Here is a 24,252-nt window from a genome sequence, read left to right on the forward strand (position 1 = left end):
TCCTTTCCCTTCCTTGTGCTAGTATCGGTTCCTCCCTCAGGTACCACCCAGGGCTTTCTCGGAAAGCAGCGGCGGAGCCGAATATAAATAAGTCTGTGACTCACGGGCACGGCGCGGTTCCCTGCCGCCGCTGCATCCCGAGCTGCATCCCGAGCTGCATCCCGATGAGCCGCCGCATCCTCTCCGCTCTCGCCCTGCCCGCAGGGGTGTCCGTGGCCGCGGCTGCGGCGGGCTTCCAGGTGGGAGCCCCTGCCAGGAGCCAGCGTGGGAAACTCGGCTCCGGGGAAGTCTGGGTGGGAGCGCACCTGGGGATCCGGGTGTTCGGGGAGGGACACGAGTGGGACACTCGCCGGATAGGTGGAACATGATATGGGAGCTGCAGCGCTTGCTCGGGGTGGGACACGCGTGGAAGAGCCATCTGCGGGGGGAATACTCGGCAACAGGAGGATCCCCTGCTCCAGCGGGTACCCAGATGGGAAACGCTCCCGAGGGAGATGAGGGAAGTGATGCTCCAGGGTAGTCCGTGTGCCCGGGAGGGATGTGCATGGAGATTCCTTCCCTGTTGCAGGAGCCATGGATATGGAAATCCCCCACTTCTCTCCCAGGGACTTGGAGGGGAATTGGGGCAGGGGAAGCATGGGGACCCTGCCCCCGGGGGTGACTTGCCCCTGTCTCGGACGGTGCAGGGCAGCAGAGAGCAGGCAGGGCTTACAACTGCAGGTGGGATGTGCAGGGTTCTGCCTGAGATGGAGCCCACTGTGGACCTGAGGGCTATGCCCACCCCAGAGAGCTTCCCTGCCCTGCTACACGTGTGCTGAGCACAGCACAGGTACCCACAAACACAGGCAGACGTGCCTGGACTCACACAGCTCACCTGCCAGGGCTACAGCAGGGGTCCCTCCCATGTTCCTGCCTGTCCAAGGCTCCCACTTTTTACTTTTCCTCTTCACCTCTCCCCTTTGCTTGGCTTACCCCAGCTTTTGGCCCTCTTGATGTAGCTAAATAGCAGCAACTTTACGAATCAAGTATTTTAAAAATGAACGCTCGAGCACTCTCAGGACTCCAGAAACACTCTGCTGTGCCACCATCTACAGCCTGACCTGTGCTTGTGTTCTTTTCCAAGATCCTCTGCCAGGGAATTGAGCACCCTGGGGAGAAAAAGGCCAGCAAGAAGGAGGAAAAGGCGACCATGGGGAAGAGCAGAAGGCATATCAAGGTGAGTGCCAGCACCCCGTGGGCATCAGGGGGTGTGGGCAGGGGCTCAGCCTGTATGGGCTGTGTACAGGCAGCCCCCAGGGACACGTCTGCTTGTCCCCAGCCATGCAACCTGACCGGCTGGTGGGAGAATGACCTGGGCTCCAAGATGCAAGTGTTCAAGGTTGGCAAGGACGGAACCTTCTCTGGCGAGTACCACACCGCCGTGTCAAGCGCTGAGAAACCCATCCAGCCGTCCCCACTGACCGGCTCCCAGCACCTGGATGAGGATGGACAGTGCACCTTTGGCTTCACTGTCAACTGGAAGAAGTTCTCAGGTCTGTGGTTGCATGATGGATGTTGTTGGATAGAGTGGTTGGGTGGATGGAGGGATGGATGGAGATGCACACCAGGAGCAAGGACGGGGATGGGCACCGACAGGCAGTTCCCAGTGCTCATCCCAATTCCTCTGTTCTCTCTGCTGTCCCCTGTCTCTCCTTCCCTGACCTCTCCCCACTGTGGATGGTGTCTGCAGACAGTACACCTCCCAAAACAAGGTCTGGGTGAGGCAGCACCAAGGGTTGCTTTGACAACACCTCTGCCACACACCATTTCCCTGCAAATATCGGGATCCACTCAGGCTCCATGAGCACTAAACTCACTGATGCCTGTGAAGCTCCAAAACCAGCTGGGGTCCTGTTGGGATGCTGACAGCCACCACTGCTTTAGACTCCACAGCTGTCTTTGTGGGCCAGTGCTTCAATGGGGATGATGGGAAGGAGGTCCTGCACACCTCCTGGCTGCTGCGCGAGAAAGTCGACTCGGAGCCGGATGACTGGAAAGCCACCAGGTGAGCCAAGGAACCCCCAGTCCATGTGGGATCCCTGGGATCCCTGCCCTGCTGCTGGCTGGGCACCAATAAGAGTCTGCTTCCCCACAGGACTGGGCGCAACACCTTCACTCGAACGGGCTGAAAGAGGGAGCAGCATCTCATCCTGGCCGCACCTGGGAGACTGAAGCCCCCTCAGCAGGATCAGTGTGTACCAGCATGCTGTGATGTTTCCAGCTGTGGAGGAAGATATCCCAAAAAAACAAGAAATAAAATTAAAGATATTTAAGCACAGCCTTGTGCAGTCTGTGAATATGTCCTGGAAAAGCTGGGCTAAAACACAGTGGAATGTGGATGTAGGATGAAACTCTCATTCTCTTATCCTGGGAATAGACTGGCCCCAAGAAAGCCCCTTTTCCAGCCCAAACAGGATGGTGCATCTCCAAAGTAATCCTCTGACACTAACTGTGACCAGCACTCACTCTTTCCTGCTGAAAGCCTGGTGAGTGTGATGGGAGGGTAAGCTGGGCAGCTCTTCTGCATCCCAAAAACCTGGCTGGGAGGCCTCTGGCTCTGACACAGCCCCTAAGCAGGCAGGTGAGGGGCCTTGGCTGCATCCACCCTCCTGAAAAGTGCCAAGGGCTGCTCTGTACCAGCCACACAGGCCCAGTAGCTGAGTACACCCAGCCCAAAACTCTTTCTGGGAAATGTGATTTACTGAAAAGCTAATGGCCAGCAAATACAGCCTCTCAAATCTGTGCCCAATGGACTGTGTGACTGACCAAAACAGGAAGCGCCTGTGCTGCCTTAGGCACCCCTCTGAGCCAAAGAAAATGATTTCCAGGAAATCAGCTCTTGGTCTGAATATGAAACTTAGTCCTTGTGTCTTTGATTCTCAAAATAACTTGAGACAGTGCTGCATGCCCTGAGCTGGCATACTGCCTGGGATTTGATGAATTTAAAAGTAGGACTGGGCTGCTGGGGCTGCCACCCCTCTGCTCCCCTGGCTTTTCTGCCACAAGTGCTGTGGGTGGGAGAGCTTTGCTAACAGCATCTGTGGCTTTAGCAAGTTTGGCTGCTCTCTGTTTTCAGCTGCCTTGTTGCAAACTCACATGTGGTTTGCTTCTCACCTCTCTCTCCCTGGGGCTCATCTTCTGCTTCCAGAGCAGTGCTGCTGTTCCCTTCTCCATGCCTCGCTGGCATTTCTCCAGCTTTTTCCATTCCCTTACAGCATTTCTGACCAGAATGTCTTTACACCAGCCCTCTGCTATGCATTTGTGTATCTGCACAGCTTTTTCCCTGCTTTTAGAGGCGTCTGAGAAGCGGGAAAGTGGGAGGCAGAGGCACCACAGGACTCTGCTCTCACCCAAAGCGTGACCAGCTCAGCAGTGAGGTGCCTGCTAAGCCTCCAGCCTCACTGCATGCATCCTCCTGTCCTCATTATTGCCTTCATGCCAGCATTTGCCCAAGGCAGGGCTCTCCCGAGGCTGTGCAGCACTGCCAGAGAGCTTCAGCAAGGCAGCACTGCTGACCACAGCTGGAGCATCCTGCAAACCCCAGCAGGCAGCCACAGTGCTGTGAGGAACACAGCGGGCATGAGCTGGCACAGCTATTTCCAAGGCCAGTCCCTACATCAGGGCACCCAGCCTGGCTGCAACACATCCCTGGCACACCTCAGGTTTGGGGTGACAGCTGATTGGACCTGGGGGTGCCTGGGAGTGGCTAAGGATGGGGATGTTTCTCCGTGGACATTTGGCACCCCTCAGCTCTGAGTTTTGTTCAGCTGCAAACCTGCTCACAGTGTTGATCTGCAAACCCAGCACTGTTTGTTTCCTTCTAGCACGGCCTCATCAGCAAGGCATATGAGAGCAGGGCTTCCCCTTCAGCCTCACTGCAGGAAAACCCACTGTTTCTGCTGCATGGCAAGCCTTGATCAGGGTCATTCACACATTGTGGGTGCCCCCAGGGGCAGGGGGACCCGGTGGAGGCAGCGAAATCACATGGGCATGGCTGTGTGGCACAGCTGTTCACACACATAGTGTATCAGTTAAAAAAAAACCCTAAAAACAAATTTATTATGATCTTGGCATGGCGTGATGCTTGCATAAGGATCAAATCCCTTCAAGCACTGAAGTCACTGTTAGAATGGAGAAGGAGCCTCAACTGCAGGGGTCCCCCAGCACCGATGTGTCTTAACCACAGTGGGAAACTGTCCTGCGCAACCATTTCTGCGGGGACTGCTCCTGTCGGCCGTTTATAAACGTCTCAGCGCTGAAATTCTTGGTGCCCAACATCTCCCAGGGCAGCTGTTGACCCACCTAAGCAGAAGGATGCAGGGAATTCCCAGGTTGTTCAAGGGACTGCACTGTTGGTGGGTTTGGGTGTACCAGAACCTGGTACCCTCCACTCTGCATCAATGACAAAGGAGTAAATTTGATTTTCAAGCCATAACTTCACTGATGAGTGGAGACACATAGCTCCCATCTCCTCCACTATTTCTACATAGTCCTCTGCTCAGGACCACACATTGCTCTCTGCTCTTCTGCCTCCCTCCATGGCCCTGTTCCAGCTGTAGCCTTGCCAGCCACAGACACCCACCCTGAGAGAATGGAGGAGCTCCTTAGTTATGTTCTCAGCCCTTCCTGGGTCTGGTTTGGAACCAGGGCACCCTCCCAGGTGTGTTTTGCCTCCCCATCCTATAGATGAGCTCATCAAATGTGTCAGTATAACCCTTTGTGTGGATGAGGAACCTGCAGCTCGTCCAGCTTGCCCTACATGGTTTGGAGGGTCACTCACTCCTGCCCCACCCAGGCTGTGCTGTGGCACCAGGGCTGAGTCCCCTCCACCGCACGGCACCCTGACCAGGCAGTGACTGACCTCAGCTCCAATGTAACTGTGAAAAACGCCAATCACTTGTTTTTAAAATTTTAAAACTTTAATAGTAATAAAATGGTTATAAAAATAGTAATACAATTAGAGTAATAATAATTCAGACAGTTTGAATTAGGACAATATGAGACAATAGAGACAAAGAGTTACGGACATCCGGGTACCTTTTTCTGGGCGGCACAAGCCCGAAAAAGGACACCTGGTAACAAAGGATAAACCCTTAAAACAATAGCCTGTTGCATAGTCATATACTTCACACATGATGCATAAATTCCATTCAAATACAGGATTCTGTCTGGTCATCATCAACTTCTTCCTCTGAATCCTAGCAGCACCTTCAAGGCGGGAAGAAGTTTGTTTCTTCTGATGAGAGGGCCATAAATTCTTTTTCTCTGAAAGATTTAGGTGTCCTGTGGTTGCTATTTTGCTGCAAGTCCTTTCTTTAAAAAAAGTATCCTACATAGCATAGTTTCTATTTTAACATTTTGTTATAACTTAAAACTATATTTAACACACTACTTAAGAGAATTAATACAGCATTACTTTCTAACACAACACATATAATATTCATTTCCATATTTGCGAAAAGCCAACCATAAAATACGCATTTTTCACATAACCACCTTGGCTGTGAGCAGAAAAGGCAACCTCACTGGCTGCTGCCACACAGCATGAACGAGGCCTGGGTGTCACCGCTGCAGGTGACACGCTCCATGAACCAGAAGAGCCAGCCCACCTCCAGCTGTCAACTGGAGCTTTTCGGGAGCTTCTCCTTTCCCAGCCTCCCTCTTGTACTCTCAGAGCTCCTCTAGTGTCCACTGGATGACCTTGGAGTATCCCTGCCCTTCCTGCGATGTCCAGTTCAGCAGGGCTCATGCCGCCATGCTCTGCATATCCCATGCCTGTTCAAGGTCCCACAGGACAGGAGGCTGGGGAGGGAAACATCACCCACCAACAAGGAGCCTTTCCCACTGGCAAACTGGGTGCCCAAGAGGGACAGCCCCATCCCATCCCATCCCAGACTCCATCACCACCTCCATGGGCCAAAGCTTCACAGATGAGGAGAGAAAGGAAATACTGAGGGACCACATGGATCATGCAAGATGAGGCTGACCTGCTCGAGGATGACTGCAAAGCTAGTGGGTGGGCTGCAGGGCACTTGTCCATCCTTGCTTTGTGCTGGTGCTGCCCCTGTGGGTGTTGCATGAAGCCCACAGGGGAGTGCCAAGTCCTGGGTGCGGGGAGCCAGCTGGGCAGCGAGCAAGGGAGAGCAGTGTCAAGACCCCAAGTGCTTTTGCAGCAACTCCCCAGGATGGGAGTTGAACACAGCCCTATAATTTTTTCATTAAAAGCAAAGTGCAATTTGAACATGGGATCCTGCTCCCTGAGGAAGAGGAGAGTGGGTTTCCTTGTCTTCAGGCCCAGGATTGATGAGAAGGATTGTCAAAGCAGATCTCACCCCTTGTGCTTGAGCAGGGGCCAGAGAGGCACCACATGATCCGGACACAGCCAGATGCCACTCCTTTCTTCCATGTATGCAGTGACACGTTCACCTGGTCAGAGTGGTGTCTCAGGGGATATGTCCCTGTGCAAATGCCAGGCAGTCTGAGCACCCCCATTACAGTCTTGCACCATCAGGAACTCCTTGGGAAGGGTCAGACAGGACCCTGCCCAGCCTCAGAGCACCATGCATATGGCATTGCCTCCCATGGTGTCTAGGGAGGCACTGTGCACAGAACACACCCTCCCACACGAATAAGTGAATTTTAACATCTACATTTCTTCCAGGAAAACCCTTCTGCACTTACAAGAACAGCTGATTCAAGAGTTCCTGCTGCAGTGACAGTCTTAGGTCCCAAACCCGAGGAAAGCCCAGCACAGCCAGGGGGAAAAACAGTTTAGAAGGAGCAGCAGACGCTCACAATGCAGGAGGGGATGGTGACAGGGATGAGCCCTGCTGGCATTCCCAGGGATGAGCCCTGCGGGCATTCCGCAGCCAGCGCAGGTGGCAGCGCTGGCTCGGGGGCAGCACTGGCTCGGTGGCAGTGGGACAGTGTCAGGCCGTGCCCGCCCCCAGGGCTCCGGCACTGAGCAAGGAACGGGGTCGGGAGAGCCTCTTGGACAGCGGCTGTGTAAATCATCCCTGCATCCCCAGCGCCATGCACAGCCGTGCTCATCCCCGCGTTCCTCCGGCGCTGCCCAGGTCAGGCAGACCTCGTCACCTCCCCTGGCCCGGGCACGCTGACATCGGGACACTCAAGCCGCAGCTGCCAGCCGCCGCGGCTCCGGTTACAGCTCTATAAAGGGGTTTGGGATGCAGGCAGGGAGGCAGCTGGGCCGGGCATTTCGCAGCCCTGCAGCCATGGGGGGCGGCGCCTTCATCCTGGTCCTCGCCCTCGCCGTGGCCCTGGCACAGAGTGCTGCTCCTGCAGAGAGGAAGGTACGGGCATGGGTGACAATGGGAGCGTGGCAGACGTGGCAAGGGGATGCAGTGTGGGCAGCCAGGAGCTCTCCCTTAAATGCCATTTTAGGCTTAGACAAGCAGGAGAGCCTTGCAAGAGCCAAGTCCAGGCAGAGGGCAAGGTATCCCTGGATCCCCCTCAGCCACCTGGTGTCACCTCCAGAAGGATTTGTTCCCACAAGGGAGCGATGCACAGGGCATTCCTTCCCCTGGGGTTTGTGTCTGGGAGCACCATGCCTGTGGCATCCCCGCGATGTCTGGGTCTGGGTCTGGGTGTACCCTGCGTGCTGCAGGGCTGGGATATTCTGGCCTTGCTCCACCATGCCCTCAGCAGCACCCTGGGGCAGCATTTCCCCAAAGTGGGATTAGGGACAGCCAATGCCCTGCAGCTGCACTCACAGCAGGGCTTTGGCTCCCCTGGTGTGGGGCAGCAGCAGGGATGGGGTCCCTCTGCATGTGGGGGCACAGAGAGGATGTGGCTGTGTTCCTTCAGTGCCAGCTCAGCGGACTGTGGAGGAATGACCAGGACTCACTGATGGAGATTTCAGTGCTGAGGGACAACGGGGACTTCCATGGACAATACCTCACACGAGTCACCCTCTCCGGGGGCTGTGCCCAAGTCTCCCCGCTGAGGGGTGCCCAGCAGCAGCTTGGAGAGGAGGGCTGGCCCACCTTTGCCTTCACTGTGCGCTGGGACAAGTTCTCCAGTAAGTGCTGGGACACCTGGGGATGGCACGGCAGTGTCAATGGAAGCGACACTTGCAGCCAGCAGGAATTTTCTTTCGCCAGGAATTCAGCTGGGTGATGCTCTGGTGCAGCTAAGCAGCAACAGCTGCGCAGCATGGAGCTAAGGGCAATGCTGGGCTTGAACAGGGGAGCCTCTCCTCACCCAGCATCCTTGGGGCATCCACGGTGGGTCCAGACCCTGTTAGCACAACTGGGATGTTGTGCTGCAAATCCTGCCTTACCTGAGGGAGCCACAGGGAAGGGCAGGACCCCCCCAGCATAGGTTTGGTGGTTCTGTGGCCACTGGAGCAGGAACACAGCTGTGTCTGGGAGGATATGGGGGAGGGGAAGAAGCCAGTTTCCCCACGGATCTCCCAATAAGTGCTTCCCCCCAGATGCCACCACCGCCTTCGTGGGGCAATGCTTTGTGGATGCAGGTGGAAAGGAGATGCTGAGCACCATGTGGCTGCTGCGTGAAGCTGTCGGGTCCCTTGAGGAGGACTGGAAAGCCACGAGGTAGTGGGGGGATATGGGCAACACTAATCCCACAGAGGGGTCCTCACTTGAGGAAACTTGGGGGGAATTCAGGGACACCCCATCACTGCTGCAAGCACTGGCAGCTCAGAGTGGGCAGTGTCTGTGGGTCATCCTACAGAAACTCACATCTTCTCACAGGGTGGGCAGAAATGTCTTCACACGCAAACGCACCACAAAAGGAAAGATCCTGTCGAACCTGTCCCTTCCCTGTGAGGCTGTGTCTTCACCAGGCCCGTGATGGGATGGTCTGGCTGCAGCCCAACCCCCTACAAGAAAGAAAAATCTGCCTCCCAGCTGAGAATAAAATTTTAAAATCATCAGCTGTTGCTGCCTTTTCTTAGAATCTGTCCTTGCTACACCTTCTGTCCCCAAAGATGCCCCTGCTGAGGTGAGGTCTCACCACTGCCCTTCTGCAGGGACATCTGCATCGCTCCCTGATCCCGCCCATCTGCCTCCCTAGGCTCATTTCCCATCTCATCTAAACCCAAACTTCCCTCCTGTGTCATTCCCCACCTGCCTGATGGTGGCAGGGCTAGCAGCAGCTAGCTGAATTCAGCTCACTTCCTTGCAATGCCTTCATATCCATTCCCACCAGATCCTTTCCAGCACTGGGAATCCATGCTCTGTTGGATTGGGCAATGGAGGCAGCATTATCAGTAGATTTGAGATGCTGATTAATGTTGTGCTGTATGGCACCTCAAGTAAAATGTGCACAAGTTAAAGACCCATCCCATCCCATCCCATCCCATCCCATCCCATCCCATCCCATCCCATCCCATCCCATCCCATCCCATCCCATCCCATCCCATCCCATCCCATCCCATCCCCCTGGGTTGCACTCAGGGATTTTCCCCTTCTCCACTATTGCATTTTGGCAGTGGCTCTCTATTTCCCTCTGTGGACACCTGCCAAACTTAGTCAGCTCTTTTGGCACAAAGCTTTTGGCAGGTCCGTGGGTGAAGAGAAAGCCTCTTGCAGAAGTGTTACAAAAACACCCCAGCCCCAGGGATGACAGCACTGCAGCTGCACAGTCCATTAAGCCTGGCCCAGCACTAGCAAAGCTGCAGCATGGTGCCATGAAGTGGGGAGAAACCTGGCACCATCCTGGGATCTCTAACAAAGTGGTTTGTCCCTGCCAAACATCACAGAAAGGCAGGAGCTGGTGTCAGGCCAAGAGAACAGAGTGTGGCATCCAGAACAACAGCAAAAGACTCCCCAGGGGGAATTTCTATGAGTACCTGTGATAGGCCATGAGTTTAGGACTGACAAAGACAAAAAGGAGGAGGGACGTGTGAGGTGTGTTTTCCACTCAGCCCAGCTTTTCAGGTTACCTAAATGAGAGAGAGATGTGCTGAGCACAAGGTGCCAGGATGTGCCAGGGCTAGCAGTGGGCACTGAGAGGTGCCACCCCAAAGGGGCAGTGCTCCTCCCCCACTTTGCACACTGCAGCCCTGTTGCCATGCCCTGCCCCAAACACTGTTGTCTTGAACACAACAGGTCTTGATTCAGCTGAGTCCCACCTGAATTTTCAGCTGCCACAGCCAAATGCCTGCTCCAGGCATCACAGCAAAGGCATGGCTCAGGAAGACAGGGGCAGTGCACGCTGCATTTTTCACATCAAAGGTCCTTTATAGCAGCCAATACGAGGAAGAAGTGTGAATGAAATGCTGGTTATCACACTCCGTGTGTTTAGCCAACACACTTGCTGGGACCTCAGTAACTCTGCTGCGGTTACTTCTTCCTCTAACTCTCACAAAAGTAAAAGCAAAAGCATCAGAACCAGCAACTGACATCCAGAAAAGGCTGGAGAAATGTTACCGCTTTTAAATGAGTAAACTTTCCCTTCTTTGCAGTGCTGCAGCATCCTGGTCAGGCAGTAGCAGCAGCAAAGCTGGGAGGGGGTACATGTTGAAATAGGTGGTAGTTTCTAGCCTTTGTGCATGGGAGGTAGATTCCCAAAGAAGGTATTGATGCTTTGCAGGTCACTATAGGGCCTTATAAAAAACTTGTGTCCCCACTCCTCTGCCCAGCCGTGCTTATTCCTGCGTTCCTTCAGCCCTGACCAGGTCATGCAGACCTGCCCACCTCCCTCGCCTGTCCCGGGCACCCTGACATCAAGCCATTCATCTCACAGCTGCCATCCTGGTGCTGGTGGGGCTCCAGTTACAGCCCTATAAAGGGTGCCAGGCTGTAGGGCTGGGAGGAGCTCTTAGCAGCCTTGCAGCCATGGGGAGAAGTGCCTTTGCCCTGGTCCTCGCCCTTGCCCTGGCAGTGTGTGTGGCCTCTGTGGAGAGGAAGGTATGGGGACAGATGGCAGTGGGGATGTGGGGCTGACATCCTGCTAGACTCCAAAGTCTGCTGCTTGGGCACCATAGCTTAGCAGGGAGCCAGGGCTGGGCTGCTGGAGCTGGTGGGAACAGCACTGTGCTGCACTGAGGGAAGCTGCAATGAGGCTGGGAGGAAGGGACTGCTCCTGCAAGGATGCTTCTTGCTGCAGAAGTCGTTCAGAGGAAGGCAAACAACCATACCCCAGACAGCTCCTGTTTTCCCCCCCAGAGTGTAGGGAAAGCAGCACACCTGGTGCTTCAGCATGGGGGTCTCACTCTCCCTTGGTGGGTGAAACCATCCTGGACAGTGGCTGAGCTGGATTACAGCTCAGGCATGATGCTCACACTGAGATGGTGATGCCAGTGGCACATCAGGTCCGTGGCACACCACCCACTGCTGCAGACATCTCTGGGCAGAGCCAGGGTGAAGGGGTGGGAGCAGGTTGCTCCCCCCTGTCCCTCCCTCCAACCCAGCACACCGGCCTTGCAGTGCCTTCTCTCCGGGTCGTGGCGGAGTGACACCAGCTGCCGGATGGTTGTGTCCACCTTGGACAAGGACAATAGATTCTCCGGTTTTTACCTGCCGGGACCTGCTGCTGGCTACTCAGAACTCCTCACCTCACCACTGGAGGGGTCCCAACAAGATACAGAGCTGGTCCCACAGCCCACCTTCTCCTTCACTGTGAACTGGAGGCTCCAAGGTAGGCAGCAGGGGGACATCATCCTGCGGGCGGGGATGCCAGCAGGACACAGGGTGACCTTGTGCCTCTCTACCTGACTCACATCACCTTAAACGCTTCCAGACTCAGAGACTGCCCAGACAAGTGTCTTCCTGGGCCAGTGCTATGTGGACCCCAAGGGGGAGGAGACCCTGCATGCCCTGTGGCTCCTGCGAGAGGCAGCCGACAGTCCTGCAGAGGACTGGAAAGGCACCCGGTGAGTGCTGGGTCCCAGCCATTGCTCTGCCAGGGTCTTCTGCAACTCAGGCTGGAGAAGGGAGAAATCCCACAGGGTGAAGCATGGGAGGACCATGAGGGTGGAATGGGTTTGTCACCAGTGATATGCAAGGGCTACAGAGCATCTGTGTAACATGATCCACCCCTGCATGCCAGATGTGCCTCAAGGTGGGGGATCCCTGGATGGGCTCTGGCCACAGAGAGCCCTCTCTGGGGCCTTCTTTCCACTCTCCACAGCAGGAAGAGAAGGAAAAGATGTTAGCACCTAGCACAGCTTTTGCCATAGGCTGTTGGAACCTGTAGTACCTCAGTCAGCCACACAATGCTCCCCCTGGGCTTCCTCTCTACTCTCCAAAGCAGGCATGACCCCATCTGATTTGGTGTTTTCTGCAGGATTGGCACCAGCACCTTCACACGGATAAAATGACAGCAAGTGGGAAAATCCAGCGGGCTCAGGATTGCAAGGAGTGCCTAGGCAGACTTTGCCCACACCAGCATGCTGCACTTGAGGTGCAACCTCAGCCCAGAGGTTCATGCTTTCTTAGGCAAGTTCACCAGATGCAAAATAAAGAGTTTCTGTGGGGATGCGGGGCTTGGCTCTGTCTTCTGCCCTAACTCAAACTTGTGGGGTTTGTCTCACCCAGCAGCCACCCTCCCAGAGGGAGGTTTCATGCTGCACTGAGACTGAAAAAGACAAGGCTGAGGCCAGCAGAGTCCCTAGGGATGGCGACTGTCCCAGCTCCCCTCCCTGGCAGTGTGCAGCAGGATTGTGCCTGCAAACCTGATGCTATGCTCTGGGTAACACATCCCTAGGGGTCACTCCCAGATGTCCCTAGAGATGGGGGACAAACCGGGCTGTGGCCAGGCAGAAGGAACACCGCAGAACCTTCCCCGCGGGAGCACGGGAAGCTCTTGGGTGCGCGAACGGGGCGCTGCAAACGACCCTTGCAGAGCCGCCAGCCTCCGGTTCCCAGCCCCGGTGGATGCGCAGCCCTGGCCGGCTGCCAGCTGCCCTCCCATCCCAGGCCCGGGGAAAGCTCCCTAATACCCCGCCCCGAGAGTCCCTTCGGGACATCCCTCGGCTGTGTCCCCCGAGGAATGCGTGGGGGTGTGTCTCCAGCCAAGATGTCCAGACATGGCCAAGGAAAGAGAACAGGGGAAGGGCACATCTGGCACTGGCTGGACTTTTTTAGGCATCACAGCCCGACCTCTCTGCCTTCTGCCTTAGACACTTTGCCAAAGTGCTCCTAACATGACTCCTGGGGGTTCAGCAGGCCCAGGGATGAGGTGCCCAGCTGTGAGAGCTGGAAGGAGGCAGTGGCTCCATCACTGTATTTCCAGCTGCTTTTTAAACCAGTTTTCAGATGTTAGTTTCTCTGATTCCACCAATATCCAGCAGCTGGTGCTAGTGGATAAAAATAGGATGGATGATGACACAGGATTTAGATTTCCCTTGAAGAGGTGGATATATCTTGTTTCTGCTACTGACTGAATTTTCCATCTCTCTGAGAAACCCTAATTAATATTTTTTTTTAAAGGGCAAACCTGATTAGTTTAAAGCCACGATCAGGAAATGTTTTGCATTGCTTACATGGCCTAGGACTTCCTTAGCAATAGAAAGCAAATTTCATTTTACGTTTTCACAATTTTCAATACATCACTATCACGGAAAGGAGAAGATACTCTGATACTTAAGGAGTCACCAAGCAGAAAAGATTCTGTTTCCATCTGGCAACACCCATCTGGGACTTGCCAAGGACTGTCCAGGATATTTTGCCCTGAAAAGCTCATACTTCCAGTCTGCCATCATAGTCCCATGACACTGACAAAGGCATTTGCTGGGGCACAGGGGAGAGACAGGTCGACCTTGGGCATAACAGAGGGAACAAGGTGGGGACACAAGCTGGGACCAAAACACTGACCTAAGGCAGAGTGTGGGGCTCTGTGTGCATCCAAGCAGCCCCAGTGCACATGCAGACCATGTTCTGACACCACAGCATGCTAGGAAAAAGAGCAGGGATCTGCAGCAAAGAAGACAAGGAGGGTGGCAAGAATATCAGTTGGCTCCTGCCCCTCTGCTTGATATAATCAAGTCCTCAGCCAAAAGACTCATTATGAGCTCTTTAATCATTGCTGTCCTTTAACTCAAGGCATGAGGTCCAGGCTGAGCTTCATTTGTGTCTCCAGAGCTGGTTGCTGTGGGACTGGCACAGGAACACAGGAAGCAATGTAATACAGCAGACTTGGGCCATTATGAGCTGAGACCATAGAGCAGTCCTCCCCAAAACTCCCAGCTCCTGGCTCCCTGCCTGCTCTCCCAGAGTTATCTCCCTTCCTGACATCTGGCCAAGCAAGCCAGACAGCTACAAAGAGCAATACTGACCCCATCATACCCAGGCAAACACCAGCTCACATGGCTGCTCCCAGGTTTCCTGGCAACGCCACCATGTATTACTTCAGCTGGTTCATTTGATAATTGATTACTGCAGGGTCAGAGACACTGTGTAACATCTGTGACACTACACACTCTGGCCTTCAGCTGCAAAAAATGAAACTAAAGGGGGAACAGACCATTACACACACTGACCCTGAACTGCAAAAATGAAAGTAGGATGGGAACAGAACATTACGTACCTTGGCTTCGAACTGCAAAAAAATGAAACTAAAGTGCTGAGGGGCATTACACATCCTGTCCTCAGACTGCAGAAAATTAAACTGAAGTGTGGACGGGGTCCTAGACCTTCCAGATGCCATGCATGCCTCCTGGGGAAAGCGTTCCAGTGGTTCCCTGGTGATGCTCAAGGGCTGTCAGTCCTGGCCAGGGTAGAGCTGTGACCCAGCCCTGTTGGGAGCATGCTGAGGCAGAGGCCCTGGATGAGCCTCTCCTTGGCTGTCTCCCCTGCGGACACAACACTGTCTCATATCTTGCTTGGTTTTGCTCCCTGGGTGAGATGCGAGTGTGAAGCTTCCTGCACTCCCTGCCTTGCTGAACTCCTGTGCCCCCACATCCTACATTGGGCTCTGCAGCCTGAGCTCAGGGTCTGCCAGGGCCTCTTGTGGACCCAGTGACCCCAACCAGACCCAGGGACAATCCTGAATTTAGTAACCCCGCAGCAGGCAAGGCCCACGCTGTGGCTGTTGCAGCACCCTGGCCCTGCTCCACTTCCTGCGATTGTGCAGCTCCCATTACGAAAGCAGCGGCGGGGCTGACACCGGCTCCTCACGCTTCCTCCAGGGGAAGCTGCTGCTTCCGCAGCGCTGGAGGCTTGCGTGTGCGTGGTGGGTGCTGGCTGCTCACCACATACACTTTTCTCCAAGAGTGCTTTTGCACCTTTGAAGCGGGGTGAGAGCAAAGCAGCAGCCCTGCAAACCCACACTGTGCCTCAACAAGCCCTTGTGCAGAGCCACAGCCAGGCGGACTTCCCCTGCATCGCTCTGAGAGGGACTGCCCCCGAACCTCCCCTGGGTTTCTCCCACAAGGCTCCCAGCCCCAGGTAGAGCCCCCAGCAGCCCAGCACCCTGCCAAAACAACCAGAGAGGACGCAGTCACACACCATCAATATTTATTTAGACTCTATTAATAAGGAAGCTAGTCATTATTATTCTGATCCAATTTGAAGCTATCCCTGCTCATTGCACGGAGAACCGGACTAGATGACCTTTAGAGGCCCCTTCCAATCCAAACCATTCTATATGACTCTGTGGAATGTTCTGCAGTAGGACAAGGAGATGTCTACAGGTACCACTAAGCTGCACTCTGGCAAAGACACTGCTCACCAGCTCAAAGTGTTTCTGTTCAACCCAGAACCATTGACTGCATCACCAGCCAGCACAGCAAGGCTTGGGCACACAAGGACATGGCTTTGAAACTGTCCTGTGGCCAGGAATGCCTTCAAAAAAGCAAGCAGCTCTACTGCTCTCTGAACGTGCTGCCTCAGCAGTCTGGCTCAAGGCATGCTTGCTCCCTGAAACCCAAAAGCCTGCAGATGAAAGGCTCAGCCCTAACAGTAGGCAAACAGCACACATGACTCAGGAAGGACTCCACATTACCTCCTCTAGCCAGGCTGGGAGCTGTGGCCATGGCTCAAAAGCTAGCAGGAACAGGCGACATGCTGGGTCTGTTGCAGCAGCAGGCAGGACTACTACTGTGAGAGCACTGAAGGTCAAATTGCTACCTCACACCTTAGAAATCAGGCAGCACTGCAGGATTAAGGGGCACTGACACGGAACATATGTTTGGGGTCACAACACAGACTAGGAAGTGCCTTCATCTCCAGCTGGGCAGTGAAGAAGCAGGGCAGCAGCCTCCACTGCCAGCTGCATCCAGTCAGACCAAGTACTGGCACCTCAGTCCAACTGCCTCCACTCTCCCTGCCACAGCTCATCCCTACAAGCCACCAGATGCACTCTGGGCTGCAAGCCACATCAGCAGCCATAGTGAAATTCTCAGAATTTCCTGTCCCATCTCAGATGGAGTCGGATAAAAAATGTCAGATCAATTCCTTCCTGGTAAACCCTCTGAGTCACTGGCAATGAGGAGAGTATTCAGAAGAAACTGCTTGGATAGATAATCTGTTACTGCAGATCTGTCCCTGCTCCACGGGATGCCCAGTATCATCCCAAGGAGCAGGATGCAGCACTGGTCACATCTCATTGGCATGGTGCTGCTGGATGAGAACTCTGTCAGGGTGTTCTACCCACTCCTGACCCTTGGATTTCCATGGCACCAACACTGCTGCCGGCAAAGGATCACTCTGGGGTGAGCCTGGCTTGGAGCCTGCTGCTCCTGGAAGATCAGAGGATGAGTTGCTGTTGAAAGATCTAGAACTGGAGTTAAGTGGACCCTGCCTCTCTTCCCATGATTGACTGAGGTTGCCCAACAGCAAGGAGCCTCCAGGATCTGGGCTGAAGCCCTCCAGCTCAGTGTCATGCTGCACATCAGGTGCTCCCTGGTTCGGAAACTCGCGGATCTGCCGTGACAGCACTGTAAGAGAGGTAGAACCAACCCTGTCATTTCCAGCCTCCCACCCTCCTGTGCTAAGCATGGAGCTACCACAGAGCCCAGGAGAGAGGACAAACTGTTTAACCAGGACTTCCTCTTCCCAGGGGAGGCGGGGAGAGGATGCTGCACAGCTGCCAGGCACAAGCACAGTTTGTGCTCCAAGAGGGACCGGAACTCTCCTGTCCTTGCACCGCCCCTGGCACAGGGCCCTGCTTTCAGGCAGGCCTCTGCAGCAGGGCTGAGGAAGAGTCCAGAGCTGGGGCAAGACAAACCTAGTGGTCACCCCAGGGAAGGGGATGCTGAGCTGGAAGCGCCCCCACAGTTCAGGCTGTCTCTGGGGAAGGCAGCACTTCACCTGGAGCCACACCTCAGCCCCAGCCTGGACCACTCACTCACCCTTGAGCTCCTGCTGTGGCTCTACGCTCCCAGGTAAGCGGATGCTGGGGGACAGAACAAGGCAGAAGGACAGAACCAGGATCTGGAAACAGAAAGATCAGCACATCTCAGCAAAGGAGATGGACAGGCATCACTAAATGCAATAAATACCTCTCTCCCAAACTTGTGAGGACAGCAGGGAATCCTCCACAGAAGCCACTTACCATGGTACAGGTTTTTCTTCTGGTAGTTTTGGGGGCAGACCGTCTCACCAAGGCCTGCAGTTTCTGCAACTGCCTGAGCAGTGACCTGCAGCAGAGCACGAAATGCAGGTTAGCACAGCAGGTGGACCTACACCTGCACATTTCCCTCCACCCTCTGCAGCCAGGGACAGGACACAGTCCTGAGAACAGGAACAGCCTTCCCCACCACTTCTCCTGCCAAACTCAACAAGACAAACTCACATGTTCTGCTTCTGCAGTTGCTGCACCTTCTTCTCCAGTTCATGGTTTTCAGCTGTGCAGGCTGCCACCCTTCCCATGAAAGATGAGAGGTGTGGGGGAAAACCAGAGAGATTTTGTTGGTCAAAGTGCAGATTTTACATCAGTCACCACCTCTGGGTGGCTGGGCAGACAAAATTGGTCCTGGGGTCCACCTGGTATCATGTGCAGCAAAGCCCAGAGAGCACCACTTCATATCAGATATGGGCAGGAATGAAGCCTGCCAGTCTTGCAGAGAAGCAAGATTGATTGAATCCAGTTGATTAACCCCTATGGATGCTCCCTCCTAGCAGCACACCAGCCCTGCAGATCTGTGACATCAGGCTGTATTACTAACTAGCCTGAATTGAAAACACATTCGTCCTTGCAGGTCAGCTACCTGGCTTGAACAGAGCAAGCTCTTGGCCATCTCCAAGCACAAGAGCACCGAACAGGCTTCACCCTGATGTTCTGAACCCTCTGCAGGGAGCTCTTGCCCCACAGGGCTAGCCTCACTTTTTGCTCAGGGTGACAGGAGCCCAGCAGCTGAACAGCACAGCAGCTTGTGACAGGCACCCCCTGATCCCAGACCTGGCAAAGTGGTCAGCACAACTAAGGCCATGCAGGTGGGGAGCAGCTATTCTGTGACCCAACAAGTCACGTATTCATTCCCTGACCCTTGTTATCAGGCACTGAAGGTCCTGTGCAACAAGTACCAAAGCAAACAGATTTCTTCTTCCTCTCCTTGCCAGCCTGAAAGTCCCTGGGCACAGGCCCTTCCCTTACCAGTCTTGAAGGTCACAGGCACACAGCCAGCTCTGTGTTGCAGAGAGCCCTATCACAGAGCAGGGAAGCACAACAGCACAGAGTGCACTGTCCATAAAATCAAGCAATTAGAAAGTCCTAAGGGCACCTTGGGAGTAGAATTTCTGCTGGACAGCTCAGGATCCCTCTGCTCAAGGACACATCTACCAATGCCTGCTTCCTCCCATGACTGAGGGAGAGACTTGTATTATTTGTATCATTTTTGAATCTACATTATGATCATTATATTAATACACAGAACCATCTACTAAGATCAGATCCAATCTGCAGGGGGCCTGGGTGACTAGAAATTTTAAGTTAAGAGGTATTAGAATGAAGGTGATTAGAAATTTTAAGTTAAGTTGTATGATAGATCCTGTATTACAGTGGTTATAGACTGTACTACATTGATTCTGCTTGTAGAAAAACTCTGCCACTCTAATCACAAATCGTCTGCTATACTAATTGTAACGTGATAGGAAAACAAGGTTCTGGCTGAAATGACAATTTAGTGCCATCATCATTCTGCCAAGGATCCATAAAAGAACATATGGGTCCCCTCAGGGTTGGACGACACTGCTGTGTGAGCATACCTGTTTTCCAGGCCATCCACATAGATCTTCCTCCGGCGACGACTATCCTGAGCTGCCTGCTTGTTCCGAATCTTACGACGCACTTTCCTCAGAACTCGCTCCTCAGCCTGCAAGGATCACCTCATTAACAGCAATGCCAGGGTGCTGGCAATCCCACCCTCTCAGACCACCCTCAAATATAGCACAGCCCTAGTGCTCATGTCCTCTGTCCTTCCCACACTACTGAATAAACAGCAAGGCAAACCCTGGCCTGCTGATGCAGCCAGCAGCTTCCATGACTTAGCAAAAGTGAGGTGTACCTAAGGAAAATGAAAAGCACACAGACCACAAGCCACTAGGCAAGCAGGAAAAAAATAGCTGGAGGCACTTGTGGTGTAACTGCCTCCTGCAAACAGCCATGAGTAGGGAGACTGACAGCAGCCAGAAGCTGCTGTGCACATGGATGAAACCCTGGACTCAAAAGAAGAAAAAGGACAGCAAGCCCAGATGAACACTACCCTGAATGCAGCACCTGGACACCAATATTCTCATCAAGGCACTGTCCTGCAGTTTCAAACCCCTACACTACCCGATACATTTGAGTGGTCTGTTTTGTCCCAGTGAGGACTCACTTTGGTCAGTGGCAGACAGGTTGGTAATATAACACCTTCTTTCTCCAGAAGCTGCTTCTCCTCCTCTGTCAGGACCAGCTCTGGGAAGTCAGACTAGAAAACAGCAAAAAAAAGCCTACTGAGAATGTATAATACAGGGAGTCCATCCTGGGCCAGCAAGGGCATGCAGCAAACACAAAGAACTGGAATCAGCTCTCCCAAAGTAATGTCATGCTTTCCCTCAGCAATACCCCTCATAGGAGTCAAGTCAGAAGAGAAGGAGAGATGTGAGAAGCAAAGGCTGGGGTCCACAGGCATGGGAGTCAGTACCTGTACCATGGATCCAGGCACAAGCTGGGGTTCATCTTCCACAGCAACAGCAACGGGGGAAGTGGTGCTCTGTTCCAGTGCCTGACTTGTGCCTTCCAAACCCACCCATGCCCCTGGGGAAGGAAAGACAAGTCAAATGCCGGGCCCCACTGAGGCAGCACCTGACGAGCCAGCTTTGAGTGGCATGAAATAGCAATTTTACAACAGCAGAAAGCCTCTACTCTTAGCTCCCTCCATCTCTGCCCACCAAAACAAACCAGTATGGGACTGCTTTTCTCTTTTCTGCCTGCAGCCAGGGCAGAAAGAGTCCATACACATCACTCACCTAGCTCAATGGTAACATCTCCTTCGGTCATGTCAGACCTCACACTTTCCAGTGCAGGCCAGTCCTGGTGAAGGGAGTAGTTATGATCAACCAGCACAATGTCTTGGCTGGCAAAATTGTTACCAAGGCAACGGGAGAGATGCTGATCCTCAGAAATGCTGTTGTCATTGTTGGCAGGCAAATAACTGAGCCTGTCTGGTTCATCTTCTAAAGGGCTCAGCAGTGAGCTGATGAAGTCATCCATCTCCTTGTCCAGGAGCTGCAGAGGAACAGCTGTTACTCAGCAGGGAGACAAACCTCCTAAACCTCAGCTCAGCAGCAATTCCTCACAAAGAACTCACCTCAGGCATTGGCAGGCCCCAGTCTTCCAGCAGACAATTCTGCCCCCCTGGGATTTCAGGGCAGGGAGCATCATCCTTCAAAAGAAAGTCAAGCAGATCCACATCTGCCAGGGCATCCAGTTCCTCTGGGCACGACATCTGAGCATGACACCCAAAGTGAGCACAGGCACAACGGGAGACACCAGCCTTGCTTTAAGGTGTCCCTCAGACCCTATAGACAAAGTATCACCATGCAATGTCAACAGCAGGGATGGCCAGTTCACTTCTCCAGCCAGGCTATTACAGCACCACCAGTGACAACAATACAGCATTTTCCCCACAAGATTATTGGGACCCAGCCACAGGAGCCACGCTCCATCCACCCAGAGCATAAAAGCTGCAGGAAGGAGAGGAAAAGTGAAACAATCCCAGGCTTAATGGTGTGGAGAGCATGCAAGATTCTGTTGTTCCACAGAAGCCTGAAGGTGCCATAACCCCTGGTGTGCAGCCAGCAGGGAGAGCTTTCCGTCCCATGAAAATTAAGAACAGTCATTGTTGAGGTTTTAACTAAAGGGATTCTGTTAATGATTAAATTATGATAAAATGCTAAGTAATCAATGACTGAACAAAAAGCAAATGGCAATCAAACGGTGTTTAAGTGATCACTGAACAGTGATTAATGAGTGATCTGACAGACTTAGATGACAACTTAGCAATTCAGACAGCTGTAAAACATTGTTAACACACTTGTAATAAATAAGTGGATATTGTAATAAATAAATAGATGGATATATAATAATGTCATTAGCACACAATATACCTTTAGGCTGAAAGTAAAATACTCCTTACCTCGCTGTAGAGATCAGACACTGGTAAAGTGTCTCTCAGTCCTGAGGAGTGACCTGGAGAGCTGTTCCTGCTGCCAGGGACGTCAGGGCCTGGCTGCAGGAGAGCAGCAGAGCTCAGCGGCTGGAGGCGGCCACAGGTACTCGGAGGGCAGAGTGAGGGACTTGCAGCCAAACCCTGCCTGGCCCTTGTGCACCTGTGTGGCTGTGGCAGCTTTAGCTCTGTCTGGTCCCAGCTCGGGCTGCTGCTGTTAGGTCCTGACAAGACATGGCCCAGGAGCCTCGGTCCCTGAGGAGATGCGGCCCCGCATGGCTCTCACCGGGATCAGCCCGGCCGGCTCGTGGGCGGTGCCTGAGCCCCGGCACCGCTCAGGCTGTCAGAGCGCAGGCATCCATCGCACCTCTCCATCAGCACTGCTAAGCTTTCACATCTAGCTGTCAAGTGTCACGGTCTGGGGAAAAAAAAAAAAAAAAAAAAAAAAAAAAAAAAAAAAAAAAAAAAACCCATAAAAAATAGAATACCACCAAAACCACCTGAAACCCCGCCCAAAACGAGAAGGTCAGGGTAGTGCCCAGCCAGGGCGGCTGCGCCAGCTGATTGAGGGAAGAGCTGTCAGCAGAAAGTTCAGCAACAAGACGAAGAGGAGCCGGGCAAATCCAGGCAAGGGCCGATGGCTTCTACAGGAGCAGCTTCCCCCCCAGGGAGTGTGCGCCGGGCAGGCAGCAGGGCCAGCACAGGAACAGGAGGAGCAGGTGCGGCAGAAGGAGCGCAGGGGCCGGGACACCCACCCGAGAAGAACCAAGTAGCCCATCTCAGCCCCGGCCGGGCCTCCTGGACCCTCCCAGCAGTGGAGCCCCCAGCCGCGGCCGAGCCCGGCGCCCCTCCGCCCCTCACCTCAGCCTCAGCCTCGCCGCACCCAACGCAGGGCGGTGACGTCAGCCGGTCTCAAGGAGCGCCAGCGCGCACCGTCCCTCCCCCTCTCGCGCTGACGCCCCGGTCGCTCATTGGTTGGGGGAGGAGAGGGGGGGAGGGGGGCCGGGAGCGCGCGGGGGCGGTGGGAGCGCGGGCGGGCGGGGAAAGGAGGGGAGAGGAGGGGATGGGAGAGACGGGTAGAGGGGTCATGCGACGCCCCAGGGGTGTCCTGGGGCGGGTGGGCGCCCGGGGGTGCGGTGCGAGCAGCGGGTGGAGTACGGCCACGGTGCGCGGGCGCGGAATCGTGCCCAGCCCCGGGGCGTCGGGCCGGGCCCCGCGGGCACAGAGCAGCGCTGTCCGTGGGAGTGGGATGCCCGTGGCGCGGTGTCCGGATGGAGCGTAGCCTCGGGACACCGTGCACTGCCGCGCCGTGTCACCCGGCAGCGCGCCGTGTTCTGGCGCATGCGCAGCGGGGGGGGGGGCGGGAAGCGGGCGGTGCCGCCTGCTCAGCTCCCCTCAGCGTCGCGGGGCCGCCGCGCTGCTCCTGCCCGCGCAAAGGTACGGGGACGGGGGACGGAGGACACACGGTGTCCCGGTAACCGGGGAGGGGGGGCTGCAAAGTGGGGTGCTGCGGACTGGCAGCGTCCTGGCTCTCGGGAGGCTGCCGGAAACGGATGTCCCGGGGACCCTTCCCTGCACCCCGCCCGGTAAATGGCGGGGAGGCAGGGAGGAAGCAGCTTTCCGGTTACCGGGGTTTCCCTGCTCCAACCGGGGCTTGTCCGCGGGGCTGCGGTGACCCGAGGGCTTCCGGGGTTCACTCTGGCATGCCCAGATCGCCCGTGGGGCCAGCGCCACCCGGAGGCTCCGGGGCAGCAGGGAATGGCGCGGCCACGTTATCCCCGGCGCTGCCCTTGCCCTGCCTCACCAGGCTCGGGCCTGGAGTCCACCGTGGCGAGGCCCGGGCCAGCATCCTCACCTCGGGGGTTCCTGGGGACCGAACTGGACGAGCCTGGCCGTGGCCGAGGGTCCGCGGTCCGTGGGGACTTTGGGGCAGGCCAGGCGCTCCGCTCACCCTGCCGGGACGTGGGGAAGAGCGAGTGGCAAGGGTGTCTGTGTCCTGCTGCGTGGTTTTGGGTGGGATACGAGGGCACAGCGCTTCTCATGGCCACAGCGAAGCCGGGGTGGTCACCGCAACAGTTCCCACCAGGACACACAGCTGGCCATAGGCCCCGGGATGGGGCGCTGGGGTGGTTCCCAGGCAGGGTGGGACTGGCCCCAGTCGGGGAAGGCGTGGGTCCCCCCCTTGTCCCGGCCGAAGCAACTGACCAAGCAGGGGGAAACACTGCCCCATCCTCTGGCTGTTTGTTCCCTGCCGGATCCTGCCCCAGCCCCTGCAAATTCCCCATCCCTTTGAATCTGCCGGCAGGATGTCTACATGCTTCTGCCGTGGCTTCATCGCTGGCTGTTAGACCCATATTTGGTAGCGATAATTGTTTACTCCCTTCTCTCTCTCCGAGCCTCACTGCTGAGAAGGGGAGGGCACATATTTTTGAGATCTTTAGTTTTGCCAAAAGCTGTGAGTTGCCCAGTGGAGGATTCAGACCACCTGCCTGTCCCTGGGTCATAGGGTGAAAGCGCCCAAGTGCTAAGTGAATCTGTGATGGTGCATGGGAAGCACCAGTCAAGCACTCTGTTCCCTTGCTGAATGGCAGCAGCAGGAATCTGGTGCTTCCCAAAGTGACACATCCCATTAGATT

General features: G+C 54.9%; 5 protein-coding genes across 6 annotated transcripts in view; 4 read left to right on the plus strand and 1 right to left on the minus strand.

Annotated features, from left to right (window-relative positions):
• Positions 1–131: 131 nt before the first annotated feature.
• LOC118699494 (avidin-like) lies at positions 132–2,317 on the plus strand. Its single transcript, XM_036403531.1, has 5 exons — positions 132–239; positions 1,124–1,216; positions 1,319–1,532; positions 1,924–2,044; positions 2,135–2,317. The coding sequence occupies exons 1-5, from the start codon at positions 165–167 to the stop codon at positions 2,166–2,168; spliced, it is 537 nt and encodes a 178-aa protein (XP_036259424.1). The 5' UTR covers positions 132–164; the 3' UTR covers positions 2,169–2,317.
• Positions 2,318–7,274: 4,957 nt separating this feature from the next.
• Positions 7,275–8,924, plus strand: LOC118699488 (avidin-like). Its single transcript, XM_036403524.2, has 4 exons — positions 7,275–7,352; positions 7,867–8,080; positions 8,495–8,615; positions 8,775–8,924. Exons 1-4 carry the CDS (start codon positions 7,275–7,277, stop codon positions 8,872–8,874), a joined length of 513 nt encoding a protein of 170 aa, XP_036259417.1. The 3' UTR covers positions 8,875–8,924.
• Positions 8,925–10,862: 1,938 nt separating this feature from the next.
• Positions 10,863–12,362, plus strand: LOC118699543 (avidin-like). Its single transcript, XM_036403607.1, has 4 exons — positions 10,863–10,934; positions 11,454–11,664; positions 11,767–11,899; positions 12,313–12,362. The coding sequence occupies exons 1-4, from the start codon at positions 10,863–10,865 to the stop codon at positions 12,344–12,346; spliced, it is 450 nt and encodes a 149-aa protein (XP_036259500.1). The 3' UTR covers positions 12,347–12,362.
• A 3,103-nt stretch (positions 12,363–15,465) lies between these two features.
• On the minus strand, positions 15,466–22,748 carry CREB3 (cAMP responsive element binding protein 3). 2 transcript variants are annotated; one of them, XM_036403287.2, is made up of 11 exons: positions 22,478–22,748; positions 21,587–22,034; positions 20,759–20,969; positions 20,418–20,676; positions 20,093–20,205; positions 19,784–19,876; positions 19,173–19,279; positions 17,761–17,829; positions 17,521–17,605; positions 17,318–17,399; positions 15,466–16,903 (listed from the first exon to the last, which is right to left on the minus strand). In XM_036403287.2, the coding sequence occupies exons 3-11, from the start codon at positions 20,894–20,896 to the stop codon at positions 16,563–16,565; spliced, it is 1,287 nt and encodes a 428-aa protein (XP_036259180.1). In that variant the 5' UTR covers positions 20,897–20,969; positions 21,587–22,034; positions 22,478–22,748; the 3' UTR covers positions 15,466–16,562. The 2 variants fall into 2 exon arrangements, with proteins under 2 accessions (XP_036259180.1, XP_036259179.1); XM_036403286.2 differs by having other exon boundaries at positions 20,759–20,896; positions 22,478–22,743.
• Positions 22,749–23,013: 265 nt separating this feature from the next.
• Positions 23,014–24,252, plus strand: part of TLN1 (talin 1) — a 34,889-nt gene continuing 33,650 nt past the window's right edge. The window contains exon 1 of the mRNA XM_036403087.2: positions 23,014–23,053. The gene's annotated coding sequence lies outside the window, so the exon portion shown is untranslated. The remainder of the gene's footprint in view (positions 23,054–24,252) is intronic.

This window comes from Molothrus ater, chromosome Z, assembly GCF_012460135.2.
Source record: "Molothrus ater isolate BHLD 08-10-18 breed brown headed cowbird chromosome Z, BPBGC_Mater_1.1, whole genome shotgun sequence".
NCBI classification, from domain to species: domain Eukaryota; kingdom Metazoa; phylum Chordata; class Aves; order Passeriformes; family Icteridae; genus Molothrus; species Molothrus ater.